Below are 16249 nucleotides of genomic sequence, written 5' to 3'. Positions count from 1 at the left end.
GGACGAGGTTGATCTCATACTGTGCTTTCCATTTATGTACGAGGTGGGGTCACTACAGTATGGGTGGGGCCTTGACCTATTCGCTGTACTCTGGAGTGCTCTGTTTAAGTGTGTGTGTATCTTGCAGTATTCGAAATACTCCGTGTTTTAACCAATTGCAATGGAGTTCAGGGGTCCTGTGTTCAAGTCCTACGTGGGTAAAGGTGAATGAAGTCTTAGACATCTCGGCAAGCAAACGCAAAGAGGCACACAGGGATATATATAAGGCAAACATGGAGAATAATGATTTTTCAAAGATAGGAGAGTTCACTAAAAGAAATGGCTTTTCACTTGGCAAGACTTGCTTTCTCCTTACGAGACGGTAAAAATAGTGTTGATGTCATATGCAAGAATGCTCTACAAAACACGACCAGTGCCAAAGGTACCCATCATGATCTGAATGAATTCTGAACCAGTGATTGCTAGGTGCAGACTTCCTCCTCCACCTACCGCTTCGCCCATCTCGGAGCTGGCTGTATACTCTCACCCTCCAAAGTCAGAGGAATAAAAGCATGAAATGCGCAGAACCGGAGGGCTGAGAGACACCAGATGAGCCTGATATCGGTCCCCTCATCTCTGGTGACAACCCGAGTGGAACCTCGGCCAACCCGGAGAACCAGGACTATTCCGCTCCCATTCTCTTATCAAAAGACCCCACGATGCTCTGTGCGGACCTGTCCTTGGGAAGCATCCAATCGTGGGACCGATGGGTGATACCGATAGCGGTCCGACCACCCCAAAGTAAGTGGGCACCCACTTCCGGAACCAAGAGATCAAGAGGGTTCTATTTGGAAAGTTTCTCAGAGAAACTGAAAGAAATCTGGAAACAAGAACTCATCTAGAGGATCCTGTTTATTTACTAAAATAGAACCATGTTATAAACATTACTTTGCAACACGCTTTCTAAAATTTGAATGTATATTTTGAGCATCTCTATAATACAGCCCATAAAAACCTAACATTTTTCTTAGTTTATGAAGATTCACGATACTTGCCAAATGCGGGACACCGTAAGGCACGTGTGCGTATGTTTGTGTGCTGTTCTGATGTCTTTCATGTAAATCGTGTTTACTGTTTACATCATTTCTCCACTCCACTTTCGCTCCTCCGACACTCGCCCTTCACACTAAGTAAACCGTTTTTATGATCTAAAATACATCCTTGAATATTTTCCTTGCCCATGTAGTAAAACATGCAGCTTTACAGGATATTTCTGAAAGCACTACTGCTTTTCAAAATTAAATGGCCTATTTGCTTTTCTTACGTGCATTTTCTCCTTTAATAATACCTCATGGGAATCCGTCCATCTGATTCACTTCTAGCCCATCCTTTTAAATGGCTGTATAATGTCTCATGATGACGATGCTCCAAGGTTTAGTCAGCACTTGGTTAGTCAGCACTAATGAGCACTTGTTTGGTACTCACGTTTTAGCCACTAAGAAGGCTGCATTAAACATATTTGGTGACGATATGTTTCAAATTGTATTCTGGAACTTTTATTCCTAGGAAGCGGAGTCCCAAACCAAAACTGCTGGATTGAAAGGTATAGTTCTTATCTTAAAGATGTTTTAATGTCGCTTCCATAAAGACTATAAAAATCGGCCTCGCTACAAGGAAAGTAAGAACACACTTTTGCCCATACTACTAATAGCAATAGGCGCTAACATTCTTAAAAATATTACGTTTTAAGGGTATCAACTATGTACATAGTTTTAAAATCGACTTTATTGAGAAATACATTTTAAGTGTATAGTTCAAAGATGTGACAATGTAACCTCCATCTCCACAGTGGTAGGTCATTCATTCTCCCTCAGAAAATTCTTTCATGCCCCTTGACACACGATTCCCATTCACGTCCCAGGGAACCAATGAGTCATTTTATCACTTTAGATTAGTCCTGGCTATTCTAGAATACCACATAAATGAAATTACCTATTCATATCATTTTCTGTTTTTTTCCTATTGTGGTTTTGATTTTTTTATTAGTTTAGAAGAGCACTTTGCTTACCATTGACACAAATATCTGTCATTTGTATTTTAAGCACTTTTTAAAATCTATTTTTATATTTTGATATTATGTAACTATGGTGTCTTTGTTTTTAAATCAGATGAAAGACTTTATATTTGATATAATGTCTTAAAAAAAAAAACCCTAAATTTCTGTGTCTCCTAATTTGTTTAAAAAGCTCTTCCCAATCCATATATTTTAACATATGGAATCCAAGATTTTATTCTGAGATTGTTACTTTTGTTTTTACATTTAAGTCTTGAATTTTTCTGGAATCTTTTTGTACCTGAAGTGACCTAAGTGTTCAGATTAACTTTCTTTCATATGGATAGACAACTGTGCCTGTATTACTGCTAAAAAACAAAACAAAAACTCTTCTGTGCCAAAGGAGAAATTCCATGTTCGCCATACGTTTAATTTTCTAGTTCTGAGTAATCTAGTCACTCTCAATCTAGGTGCTTACGCCCCCATGCCCAACACACACTATGTACAATGGAAGGACTTTTCTCCAATGTGCCTAGAACGGGACTAGTTTTGTACCATCCTTGGGAAAATCAAGAAAATAGTTACTTGAATCATTTTTTGTGTGTGTTCTATGACTCTGGCGAAAAACTCTAGTTGAGAAAAGCTCTTTTTTCCTTTGTGTTCTTCTGATCTGTTTATCTACACCGTGTCAGGATCACACTGGCCGTGTGACGGTGGTTTTAGAGTGTGTCCTGAGGTTGGGTAACACAGTCCCTCTCTCGCTGCCATTATCACCGCCGGTGTCTTTTTTAGACTTGCCCTGCCTATTCTCAGACATCGTCCTTGTTTATCTACGAAATTTATCAATATTCGGTGAATTTTAAAATAATTTCAAATAATTCCCCTTAAAAATCCTCGTGGGGTTTTACCTAATATTGCACGATTGCCTGAGAAGTCACATTCCGTGACATAAACCTGAGAGGAGGGAAGGTGTTTTGCAGACGGAGCTCGCCCCAGCATCTGCCACATTCTGACCTTCACCTAAGGCTCTTCCGCCATTGTCCTCCCAGGCCCCCAGGGGGTACACAGAAGACACAATCCTGCCCCCACTGTTTAGGGGGGCTCCTACAGACCCTCAGTTCTCCCCCACTTCTGTAGGCCTTCTGACCTCAGAAGCTGCTTTACTCGAGAGAGGTAAATGAATTGGAATCGGAAGGACAGAGAAGACAGAGAAGACAGAGAGCATTCAAGCCTCCTACCTCCCAGAATCCCTTTCTCGGGATTAACCTTCTCACTTTGAAAATGAAAGCAGGTGCTTTCCGCCTAGTATTAATGTCACTGTCAGACAAAATGAAATTCTGAACTCTATTCACTTTGCCACCAAAGCCACGATGATCTCCTGAATGAAAACTGAACACACCACCGACTTTAAAGCTGAATTCAGCTGTTACTGCCTTAAATTATTTCTACTTCCCTTTTCCCTTTATTCTGTTATTTCTGTGTTTGTCTGTCTAAACACTTAAATAAGGGTGATATCATAGGCTAAGATATGAATCATTCTGGGAATTCAGCCATTAATAGAAAAAAATGACATTCACTTTACTTTCGTCTCTGACAGTGTCTTACTTAATTAGTGATAGATAGATGCTCCATCGAGGTGGAATTCCAATGGACGTTTTACTAATATAGTAGCTTTTAATTCTCTCTATTCTCTAAGAAAATTAAAATTTCTGTCCAAAGGAGATAATTGGGAAATTTTAATGAGACAGAATAATTTAGAACTCTTTTGCTAAGAAAACATAATTGAGAATGCATAACTCTCTTAAGATGCTAGAGTAACTGTTAAATAAGGCATAAAAGTAAGACTGCTTTTTAAATAGCTAACAAACTGGTACATATGTTATACTCATTCACCTTCGTCCTCAAATAAATCACTTTATTAGCTGGTATAAAACAGCTCAGACATTACCACAATAAATAAATATGTTTGGCTAAAGACATCTACGTGGCTCCTCAATCAATCAATCAATCGAACCATTACACACTGGTAAAGTATTAAGCTTGAACAAAATGCCCAAGGTTGAAAAAAAAAAAGAGTTGACATTCATCCGGATACCACGTTCTGTTTTGATCTGCGTTCCCCAAAAGCCATAAAATCAAAAGGCCACTCATAACCTTTAAGATAACATCATCGGGCTCCAGCCTTCCTTGTCCTCATTTCGCAGAGGTTACCCCAGTGTTCACTCTTGCTTTTCTGCAAAGAGGACTATCTCATTATTGATCCGGGGGCTTTGCATCTGATAGTCCCTGTACCTGGAATGCTCTCTGCCACATCTCTGCATCATGGGCTCCCACTGATCCCTGAGGTCCCAGCTCAAATGTCACTTCTGCAGGGGAAGCTGCTGTAAGCCTACCATTTAAAGGATACCTCCCTCCACCCTACAGCGCACACACAGAGTCTCCCTATCACGTTATCCTACTTACCTGTCTTAACAGAATTTATCGCTATTTGAAGTTAATATATTTAATTGCCCTCTCTCTCTTTTTTTCCCCATTTCTGTGTGAACTCCTTGAGAGCGGGGACTTTATCTTTTCTACAGCGATACCCTCAGTGCCAAGGACAAGTATTTGTTGAATGACGAATGTCCATAATCATTTGTGTCACTTGGATGATCTATGTCAGATAGAAATAAGAGAACATCTAAAATTGTTTTATTTTGCTATGAATAGCTTTTGACTTGAATTGTTCTAAAATCTGTACTGTGATTTCTAGGAAAAGGTCAAATATTTTTGTTGCTTTTTTTTTTTTTAAAAGCACGTATTTCTAAGAAAACAAGTTTTGACATACTAATAGGTACTTAAATGTGCTATTTAAAACACCAAAGAAGTAAAACTATTTATTCAAAATAGCTTTTTTTAGCAGGGTTCCTTTCCAGTGAAGTGAGCTTATAGTACAGATCTATCAGGATTAGGAGAGGGTCCCTAATATCATGTTTCAGGTAGAAATTTGAAGTGACAGAATAAAGGCGTTTATAACACCTAAATTGAAAGTGCCTAACTCTGTTTTGGAATACATGTTTAATGAAAATATAAACATGCACTTCATATGAAATAATAGCCAATCAAAAAGTCGAGGCACTATGCAGATCTTATTCATTTTAGAATCTTTCAAAACACCAAGGGAAACGATATGTCATCATATAAATGATGAATGGCTTGTTAAAACTGTTATTATTTTTAAAATGGAAATTCTAATAGTAAACCCAAACCAAGAACACCTCTAATTACAAAGACAATTAAAGTATGTCATAGAAATAAAAATCTTTATTGAGCACTTCAGTTAAATAGAGTCCAAGTTAACGGAATGAAAAAAAATGAAAATGAAGCAATATTTTCCATTTAGATCAACACGGCGAGCTAATTGCTGACTTTCACTTAATACACCCTTAACCGCACTGATTAAAAACAACTATTAAGTAGGGTCGAGGAAAGGAGTATCTTATAGCCAAAATGGCAATTTATAATTTAAACAAAACACACTGATACGCTGTCATGGACCACGACTGCGTAAATATAATAGACTACTGTTGTCTTAAATTTTCAAACATGTATGACTGTTGAAAGCAAAAATCAGAGCCTTGTTTGACAGAGTTTTCAGTGTATGCAGATGAAATATATACAAGTACAACATAACGAAGAGAGGATAAAGGAACCTCTGTGCTGTAAGTTTTCTACATTTTATGTAAAATGGTAAAAAAAAAACCCCTAAATACGTGAAAGGTTTGATACCTATCTCGTAATGTCTAAAGTAACAGGAAAAAAAATAGATAAATAAAAATGAACTAATAAAAAATTCAAATAATCCAAAAAGAAGACAGAAAGAGAAAAAGACTGAAAAAGAGTAACAGACTTAAACTCAAAACATATCAATAGCTACATTAAATGCAAATGGTCTAAACAAATCACTTAAAAGACAGAGACTATCAGATTGGTTAAAGAAGAAAAACAAAGCCCAAATACCTGCTGTCTCCAAAAAAAAAAAAAAACACCTCACTTCGAATATAATGATATAGACAGGTTAAAAGTGAAAAAGGTAGAAAAAGACATACTAAGCAACAGTAACCAGAAGAAAGCAAACAGATGGAAAAAGATGCTTTAATATAAACGGTAGACATAGGAAAGCTGATATATTATTATTGAACAAAGTACACTTCAAGGTATTACCAGAGATAAAAATGAACATTTCATAAGATAAAAGTAGGTATTGATGAGGAAGACAATCCCACACAGGCATGCACCTCATAATATCACTGAAAAACACACGCAAAGAAACTGTCAGAGCTAAAGAAACAGACTAACCAATTATAGTTGGAGATTTTAACAGCCATTCTCCAGTACCTAAAAATCCAGCTTAGAAAAAGGACTACACAAATATAAGATTTGAGCGATACTGTAACTACCTTCATGTATAGACATTTATAGAATTCTAGACACACAAATGCACATAGCACAGTCACCCGGGGGGACCACATACAAGACTGTGTCTGTATCAGAAGACTGAGGTTGTGCAGAATATTTTCTCTGACACAATGAGATGTAAGATGAACTAAGACCACAAAAGTTTCAATCAATAGAGATGTGATTCATATTTGCAAACTAAAATATTTTAGAGCTTGTAATTTTAAATTACATATTAAATGAAGTTTCTAACTGCTCTGCGAGTCTGAGACATCTGGAATGAAAACTCGGTGATGTCTGCACTTCTCATAAAACAAAGGAAAAATGATTTCACGGTCACGTTGAAAACCATTTTCTAATCTGATAAAATTTTAAACCGGTCTTGCTTGTTATGCTGTTTATAAGATCCCTTCTGACATTTAGAAAATCTTCAGTCACAAGTTATGCAGCCTCGATCAATGACATTTGATTTCCCATATGGAAAAGGACCGGCGAAATACAGCAGAGCTGCAGAATGTACAACTTGCTGAATATTTAGCACGAGATAACGTTGCTAGGTCAGTTGAGGGTTCCGCTGTTGATATTTAAAAGCGACAAGCATATTTTACAAACTTACTCGATTTGTGTATTAGTAAAAGAAAACTCACTGGTATTATTATCCTTAATTATATATGTTTTATTTTACTATTTTATTTGCTGTGGCCTGATCAAGGATTGGGTCCTGAAATGTTCTTATATTTCTATAGCACGGATAGATCGTATTTGTAGTAAAAACATATTTATATACTCTTTCTGAATATTTTTGAAAAGCTCGATTTCCAGAATAGGAAATTACAAATTGCACTGGATTATGAGGGCTTTATTTCTTTATTTTAGAAATCTTAGAACCAGTGAAAACAGGAAAGCAAAACTTTACAACTCTATGCTCACGAGGGTAAATCTGAGACTAGAAAGCCTTTCGAAAGAAAATCGAATTTTGTTTTTAATGTTTCTGACCGAGAAATTAAGTCTAAAAATAAAGGAAGCCTAGTACACAAAGACCCGTTCTTAAACGCAATCTCGACTTTTTTTTGTATTGATTCAAAGACAATAATGCCATTCAGACTGTAATTACCTCAGATGTTTGTTTTTCTAAAATATAAACAGCTGAACACACTGCAACGTTTTTTCCTCCCCTGAAGGAGAAACAAGACTAATCATCTAGTATGTGAGGGGCAGAGGTGCAGCTTAAAGCAGGACATCTCAGCCGAGGGACCACCGAGATGCGGGACTGACTGCATCATTTCTGTAGTGGGGACTGTCCTACGAAGTGCAGGTTGTTCAGGGCCATAATGGCCTCTGCCCACGAGATGCCAACCATCTTTTGAGTGGCCCTTCCTCTGTGCTGTGACAACCAAAAATGTTTCCCAGGGCAGCCAAATGTCCCTGAGGGATAATCACCCCTGCCTGAGAATGAATGATTTAAATTATTTTATTAAAAAAAAAAATCTTACAAATTCAAGAGCTGTAACTCAGGAGAAATTTAAGTCAAAATGATGATTTGATCTAGAACAGTGGCCCCCAACATATTATCATGGTAACTCTCCTTTTCAAGGTCTAAACCTTGCTATCCCTATCCATACACAGCTATAGAGCAATTAAAAATGCAGCTAGTGCAACTAATGAACTGAACTTTTAATTTAAATTAATTAATTAGCGTCCAAATTGACATGTGCTGCATACGTAAAATACACACCAGATTACAAAGATTTGGAATGAACAAAAGAATGCAAAATAGCCCTTTAATAAGTTTCTATTGATTCCATGTTGAAATGACATTTTGGATATAATTGGTTGAATAAAATATGCTATTAAAGTTAATTTTATCTGTTTCTTTTTCCTTTTTTTACTGTGGTGTCCAGAAAATTTAAATTTGCTTATGTAGCTCATATTATATTTCATTGGTTAACAGGTCTAAAATATTTGATTATCTGTCCAAATAGCTGTGGACTATAAAAACATGTAACACCAAAGTTACTACCTAATCTTAGTAACTGGTATTAGATCAGTGAACTATTTCAACGATTTTATATTTTACAAAATCACAACAGCACCCACAAGTAATTCTTAGTGTACGTGAAGAATTCTGGACTCTCACAAGTATCTCTGGCCTGAAGTTTGAGATATACTGGCCTGAATTTCGTGATGACACGGAATTCATAAGCTGAAAAATATCTGTTACCAGAACCACGTTTCCAATGATCTTCCATTCAGTTTTATCAGACAATTACATTTCTATTTAGCCTGAAATGAACTGATCTTTCCCATCCTCGCTGTCTTTCTCCTTCCCAACTCCACTGCCTTAAAAACCAACAGCAAATAACAAGCTCTTTGGACATTTTCAAAGACGTTCAACTTACAGCACAAAAATAACCCCCTGGTCATTATTAGGTCTTTTATTGGTACCATCAAACTACTAAATGCCTCTAAAATTATATTAACAAAATAATATAATTTTTGACTCCTAATTCTCACAACAAAAGTATCGTTTTATTGTTTTACCTCGTTCAAATCTATCAACCGAGGTAAGTAAAATCTTAACGAGTGTATAAAAAAGGTCCATGAATGTCTGGCTCTACTGCTCCTTAATATTAAATTAACAGAAAAATAAAGCAAAGCATTTGCATAAGCACATAGCAGGATTCACAAAAATAAATCAAGAACAGGTAAAGAGAAATCACATTGGGTCGCACAGCCCAGCACAGTATTCCACTTACGCCAAAAAGGACTTGCAAACCCCAGTTGAAAGCATATGTTCAGCACAGAAGACTATGTGGATAACGACTGAATAATTACAAAGCACTGGTTTGACTTCAAAACTGTATCAACCACGTGACCGTGCATCTATAGGCTGTAAAATGAACTATTTATCAGGTAGTCCACTCCATATTCCTATTCTTGTTTACTTGATTCAAAAGCTTTACATTATTTCTAAAATCTTTTAAGTGTAGAAAGGATGCCATGGATCCCTATTCTCAAGATTACGAACTCTGGGTTAACTAGATTATTAAAAAGATTATGCTCGTTGGAGTTGTTAAGTTTCTTTTCTGGGATGGATGAGGGGACAGGAAGAGAGTGAGAAAGGTGAGCAATCTGCAGCCAGAGATTGGCCATGCTCGAGACAAAGGTTAAGGTGAGCAGGGAACGCTGTACAGAGAGGGAAGAAATTACTTGCCCAGCAAAATTTGACTCGATAGTGTAATTGCACACACACACAAAAATTCTGGACATAAAGTACCCCAATTTAAAATATTTTCAATACAGAATTAAGCTTAAAGAACACCTCGCTGGTACACCTGTTTGTGCTTTATGGCACATAATTATACCGAGCAGTGAGGTCAACTACATACCTGCGAGGGGCTGTTGGGTAAATAACTTTTATGTGCTGGAATGCGAAATCGTGATTTAAGACCTCTTTGATCCATCTTCTCAATCCTTTGCCAGAATCACCTGATGAATCACAAAATCTAGATTAAGACACAGCATTTTGAAAATACGGTGTATTTAAAAGCAGTTTTTAACTTTGGTGTCACGCAGAGGATGGAACGAGGGGAGAAACTTACACATAAAATAACTGTACAGAGACCACTTATCCATACACGTTGATTGATCAGGCGCCAATAGGCAGAAATACTTTTGATTATTTTACTAACTTCACCATTGATCACTTTTAAAGACCTTGTTTAAGACTGAGTTTTAAGTTTCCTCATCTCTCTAAAGGGTATCATAGGAACAAATAAAGTCAATCAATTTTTCTAAATAAAAAATTCTCTTTTTTTTCTTTTCTGATTTTAAACACTGTCATTGCTCATCTTCATTTTTTAAAGACAGTCAATTCCTAAAGTGCCTATAAACTTTTATAGTAATTTTCTTTAAAATAATAAAATCCTTCATAAGGGGGCATCCAGCATACTTTTAGTTTTAACTTGAAGAAATTAGAATTTAATTTGGTCACATGTTTACATGACCTAAAATGAAGACGATATATTCCAAGGCTGAAAATTAACCAAACGTAAGAATTAATATATGTGTATTTCCATTAAAAAAAAAAAAAGTAAACAGAAGGCCAACTCATGTAGTCCTGAACGGGAAATTTTAAAGGTAACAACTTTAATTTTTTAATCAATCCATTCATTAAGACATCGATTCAAAAAATACCTACTGAATCCCTACTAATGTGTCAGGTCAAGAGGCAGCAATGAGGGAGAGAGAATCTTTACTCCTACAGAGTATATAGTTTATTGTGAGAAACGGATATCGTCAAATAATCATACACCTAAACGCGAAAGAGAGACGGAACCGTTACAAACGTGAGACTCTGGTGCAGCATAGGTTTACTGTATTCAGAACCCACCCGGTTGAGGAGCTTGGGGATAATATCCCTCAAATATGAGCTTTGCAAGATGAGGTTCGTTTTGAGTTTTATCCACCGAGACGTGTGTTCATTTCACGCCTAGAACAGGACTGGCACAACCTGGGCGTCTGATGGGTAGGTGTTAAGTGGTCTGAATGAGCGAAAAGCGCAGTGCAGAAGCAAAGGGCACCTCGGATAGCAGCAGGCGAATGCTGAGGCTCAGCCATCTTAGTTCTTAGCTGTCATAGTGCTTCACAGGAAGGAGCAGCATGACAGCTAAGACCCGAAAAGCAGAAAAACGAAAAGCAGAGCGGTGAATGCGAGATGAGGCTAGGGCCATGCTTTTAAAAATAACTGCAATAAAGAGTTTGGCTGGCTTTTGTCCCCAGTTCCTAAGAAAGAGGGAACCTCTAAACTTTTAGAATTTCCTGAGTGATTTGAGTGTCTTTGTTATTCATGGAAAGGCCCTCAAACCACAAGACAGTTTCTGCTCGGGCGATGACTCAGGAGAGGAGCGGGCCAGCCAGAAAGACCAACCATGTGACTAGGAGACTGGGGCTTTGAACCATATGATATCAGTCTGACCTCCAGGGAGTAGAGGAGGCTGGAGACTGAGTTCAAACCCAAATCAGTCATGTCTGTGGAATACAACCCGAATCGAAACTCTGGACAGGAAGCTCAAGGAAGATTCCCTGCTTGACGCTACTCTCTGGGCACCGTCGTACCTCGATACCGAGAGGGTGCTGCACCCCGGAGGACGACAGAAGGTCCAGCTGCTCTGCTCACCTTACTAACACTGTGACCCCCACACCGTCCACCCTCCTTATTCTACTTCCTTATTTGGACAGAACTGTCTTCTACTACATATTTCCTCCACTAGGATGTAAACTCCACGAGAGCAAGGATTTTCGTTTGCTTTGTTCACTGCTGAACGCCCAGGGCCTGGAACAGCGCGTTGCACACAGCAGCCATGTAACAGATATTCCTTGAATGGATGGATTAATGACTGAGTGGTTACTAGGCAGTTGGATAAACATGTCTGGAGCTCACATGAGGCCTAAAATGGAGACACACCTTTATGTCACCTGTTTATAGGTAAAAATAGGGTCCATGGGCTTATATGGAGTTTAGCCGAGGGAGAAAAATGTAGGATGAGAAGAGGCCCTAGGACCAGATATGGAGGAACCTCAACACTGATGGCGAGGCAGAGGAGGATGAGTCCGCAAAACAAACCAGAAGGAGCAAGTAGAGGTAGAAGGAACCAGAGGAGGGATTCAAGAAAGCCCAGTGCTGCCGACAGCTCAAAGAAGAGGAAGATCGAAAAATGCCCATTACGATTAGCAACAGAGGTTACTGGGGACTTTAAGAGCCAACTCCATCAGCTGGCTGAGACTATATGGGGAGAAAGCAAGACATGCATAGTTTGGGCCTCCGTGGACCTTACCTAAGTAAGGTAAGCAGAAATATGACGCATACCATCGCAATGAGAACTACAGAGTCCTATGGAAACATATAATACAGTGAATTAATCTAATCCGGGAAGCTGAAGGAAGCTAATTAAACTATCATTTGTTTTTAATCATCCCTCAAAAAGGTACTTCTTTGGTATTTTGGCAGTAGGAAAGGCACAGATTAAGTTGGCTGTATATAACTTACATTCTCATTTGTTTTTTACGGTTGTCATACGTAACCCAGATGAGAACCTCGGGTTCTTAAGATTAAAACAAACAAACAAACAAACAAAAACACTAGATCTACCTCTAAACACTCTTTTTCAATCTTGAAAAGCAAAGCTGAACGCTATAAAACGTCTATCCACTTAGTCACGAAGTCTCCTTTTTTAAAAGCAAGCACCTTATTCCAAGAGTATGGTAAAACTGTTAGAATTGGTTTGCCCACATGTGGATTAATCAGAAGCCAAACATCTTCTGTAACAACCACATATGTTAAAGTCTAATATAAAATCATACTCCTAATAAGAATTTTATTTACTAAAATGGAGATCTAAATATACAGAAATTACATTTTACTTGCATAATTGGCAGAATTCTTTGGAGCAATACTTTGCTCAAAGTACAAAGGGAAAAACAATATGTACAATGTATAACTCAGTTTCAGAGATATACAGTTACAGGCTATAAAAATGTCATAATTTGAAACCGAAAAGAGTAAGAATAGTTATTTTAAGCACAGTAATCCAGGAAAAGTCTAGGAGTGTTTTCTAAAGATCTTATAAAATAATTAAGTTATTTATTAAAAGGAGTATGGTATCGGGGAATTTCTGGGTGCTTATAAATGGAGTCCTGAGTTGTATTAGTAATAATCGCATAGTCATAAAACTTTGTTATTATTGTAGACATTTCACCTTCTAAATATATTTCATCAGTCAAGTCTTTCCCTTTAAACGTTGTTGGCCCTTTTCTCTCCCGTTTCCAAAATGATACATCCTAGTTCAGAATTTTTTCACCTTACATTTTCCCAGCACTGATTTTGGACTCAGAGAGATCTGGGTTCAAGTCCCAAACCCACCACCTCTTACAGTGATGGCCAAGTGACCTTGGGCACGCTGTTCAACAGATCAGGCCTCAATTCCAAAATGACAATACTTCCCACAACCGCCCGCTTTCTTGGTCTCTACCCTGTGCCTTTCCAATCCCCGCCATCCTCCGTAAGCCTACATATAAGTCTTAGCTAAAAGACCAAGTTCTCTGTCAAGTGTGACAAGCTCTCCATCGCCTTAACAAAGCCTAACCACAATTTTCCCCTCACGATTCACTTGGCAGTAAACCATGCACCATCTTGTGATCGCCCCTGCCCTGCTGACTCAAACTAATTGAACTGTTTTTGTTTTTAACTTTAGGTAGGCCCCCTGAGGACACCGGCTGCATCTCATTTCTTTAAAAAAAAAAAAAACATTTCCCAAGAAGTCACCCTGGGCCAAGGCCTAGGGATGCGCAGAGGAGAAAGAGGGTTCTTATTCCTGAGGAGCTCAAGCGAGGCCCAGTGGGGCAGCGGACCAGTGAATTACAAATGAGTTTAAGAAACGGTATCGTTCCCAAAGGCAGGTAAGTGGGAGAGTATGTGCCCCTGAGACTCAGACTTGGCTTTGTGCTATACTTGGGGGGTATTTAATGACAGGAGGTGGGGACAGGGGGACAAAGGAAGGAGGAACAGGAAGGACAGGCACTCCGGCCCGGGCACAGTGCCTTACAAAAGAGAGATCGTCAATACACATGATTTAAGTTAACAGTGGATCTCAATTGCTTACATTAGTATGGGAGGCGGGGAGGGGGAAAAAATGGCAAAAAATAATCCAACGCGGATGAAAACTCGAATCGCTAACAGCTGACCCTGGGAAGTACTGTCTCCAGCAGAGGACTTACCTTGCTAACTGGCTGTGTTTAGCCCTGGGGGAGAGGGATGGGGGATGGCAAGGCTTGCACTGGAGAACATGTTGGGGATGGGGATGGGGGGCTGGAGGAGCCGCGGGACACGTGGGCCCCCAGCGAGGGCGGTGGGCCGATGGCCGCAAGACAGGAAAAGCAAAGGCGAGGTGGGGACGGCTCGGGACAGACAGGTCGCCAGGCTGCGCGTGTGTCCGCAGCCGCGGGGCGAGCGAGGACAGCCACCCTCTCCCGAGACCAGCGGGCCGCACTGGGGCGCGGCGCCCCCCTCCCTACTGGGGCAGCTCTGGGGGCGCCTGGGGGGGCTGTTCCCCACGCTGCAGAAAACAAAGATGCGAGCTGGAATCCACCTGAGCCATGCAGGAAAATCAGAGAGGCGCTGTGCCTCCCGGCCGGCGACACCACGCACCGCTGCAGGCGAACCGTCCCCGACGCAGCAGCCATGGACGCTGTCACCACTGCCTGGCGCCCCGCCCCGCGGCCGCCGGGGTGACGGAGCCCGGGGACGCGCACGCGCACAGGGCCCGGCGCGCTCCTGCCGCGGGGTCAGGTGGGAGGCGCCCCCAGCTTCTCCCAGTTTGCTTTGGGTGAAGGATGCTGTTACGCAGGTGATGGCTTCGGTAAGGCCGAGGAATGTACTTAGTTGCTCTATGATTTTTAACTGAAATTCTAAACTCAGGAGTGAGTGCCTTCTTGTTTGGAAAAATATTAGCGTTATTCTATTTGAAATTGAACAGATATAACCATAGTTGACCTTCTACTTTGGGACTTGAACAGGATGTGAGTAGCTATTTATACAGGGGATGACATAGCCATACAACAACTCTACATAGTTTTTAAAAAATAGTTGACAAGGCAAATCTAATTTACAGTGAGACCATCTCACACCCATTAAGATGGCTAACATTGAAAAAATGGAAAATAAATGTAGGTGGTGATGTGGTTATATTGGAACCCTGCGCACTGCTGATGGAAATGTAAAATGGGGTAGCACCTGTTGGAGGCGGTTTGCCGATGTCTTAAAAAGCTAAACAGTTACCATGTGATCTAGCAATCCTACTTTTAGATATATATGCAAAAAAAAAAAAAAAAGAATGAAAGTAGAGACTCGAGCAGATACACGTACACTGGTGTTGATAGCAGCATTATTCATAATTGCCCCGAATGGAAACAACTCAAATGTCTTTCGATGGATTAATGGAAAACAAAATATTATATATGTATACAATGAAATATCATTCAGCCTTAAGAAGGAATGACATTTTGATACATGCTACAATGTAGGTGAACCTTGAAAAACAGTGTGCTAAGTGAAATAAGCCACTCAGCAAAGGACAAATATTGTATGTTTCCACTTACATGAGGTACGTAGCCTAGAAAGACAGGAATTAGAGGGTACCAAGGGCTAGGGTGCGGGAAGAGGGGGAAGATACTGTTTAATGGCTACAGCCACTGAACTATATAAGGACAAATGGTCCAACTGGCAAATTTCATATTATGCATATATCATAATTTTAAAAACACTCCGTATCCCCCCAAATGGAATTCCTTTCAATTTAAAGACATAACCATAGATACCTTTTTATATTGAGAGCTACATCCCCAACACGTAACTCTTTCCTCACGTAAAATTTAAAAACAACCCAGCAGAACATTCAGTGCCATTAAACACCAGCCTTCCTTCCATTATAGTCCGCATCATATTGAAGTAATTATAACTTTTATTCGTAATCACCCTACTCCCAAGTGACTACACTGCTTATTATCTTGGGTCAGTTGCCAAGACAGGCTCTATGCTATCGCAGCGTTATACCAGAACTGCAGATGGAGATGCTCCGACATGCCATCAGTTAACCAGGTCAAGCAGGAACTCCCAGTCCGTTCATCAAAACCTGTAGCTCTGCAGCTGAGAGACCAAGAGTAAAGTCATTAAGGAGGGCATGCTAGGTCGGGTTGAACTCTGACATGCAACTCTCAAAAATA

At 39.5% G+C, this 16249-nt stretch overlaps 1 protein-coding gene and 1 long non-coding RNA gene across 13 annotated transcripts in view; one reads left to right on the top strand and one right to left on the bottom strand.

Moving 5' to 3' along the window:
- Positions 1 to 14766, bottom strand: part of LYPLAL1 (lysophospholipase like 1) — a 191482-nt gene extending 176716 nt beyond the window's left edge. For 5 of the 7 annotated variants that reach the window (XR_003047552.1, XR_003047551.1, XM_025049825.1 and 2 more), the window contains exons 1-2: positions 14617 to 14766; positions 9859 to 9958 (exon numbers count right to left, since the gene is read on the bottom strand). Coding sequence is in view for 3 of the 7 variants with exons in the window: in XM_025049825.1 (XP_024905593.1) it covers positions 9859 to 9958; positions 14617 to 14710 (194 nt within the window). In the remaining 4 variants the exon portion in view is untranslated. Of the gene's footprint in view, positions 1 to 9858; positions 9959 to 14245; positions 14557 to 14616 lie in introns of those variants that run through there. The other 2 variants (XM_025049827.1, XM_025049826.1) reach the window with 2 other exon arrangements.
- Positions 10402 to 16249, top strand: part of LOC107195959 — a 304896-nt gene continuing 299048 nt past the window's right edge. For 5 of the 6 annotated variants that reach the window (XR_003047553.1, XR_003047558.1, XR_003047557.1 and 2 more), the window contains exon 1: positions 10402 to 13927. This is a non-coding gene — a long non-coding RNA (uncharacterized LOC107195959). Of the gene's footprint in view, positions 13928 to 14757; positions 14887 to 16249 lie in introns of those variants that run through there. The other variant, XR_003047554.1, reaches the window with a different exon arrangement.

The sequence above is a fragment of the Pteropus alecto genome, unplaced genomic scaffold, assembly GCF_000325575.1.
Source record: "Pteropus alecto unplaced genomic scaffold, ASM32557v1 scaffold65, whole genome shotgun sequence".
NCBI lineage: Eukaryota > Metazoa > Chordata > Mammalia > Chiroptera > Pteropodidae > Pteropus > Pteropus alecto.
The sequence above is the reverse complement of the archived record's forward strand: the minus strand, read 5'-3'. Positions and strand labels throughout refer to the sequence as shown.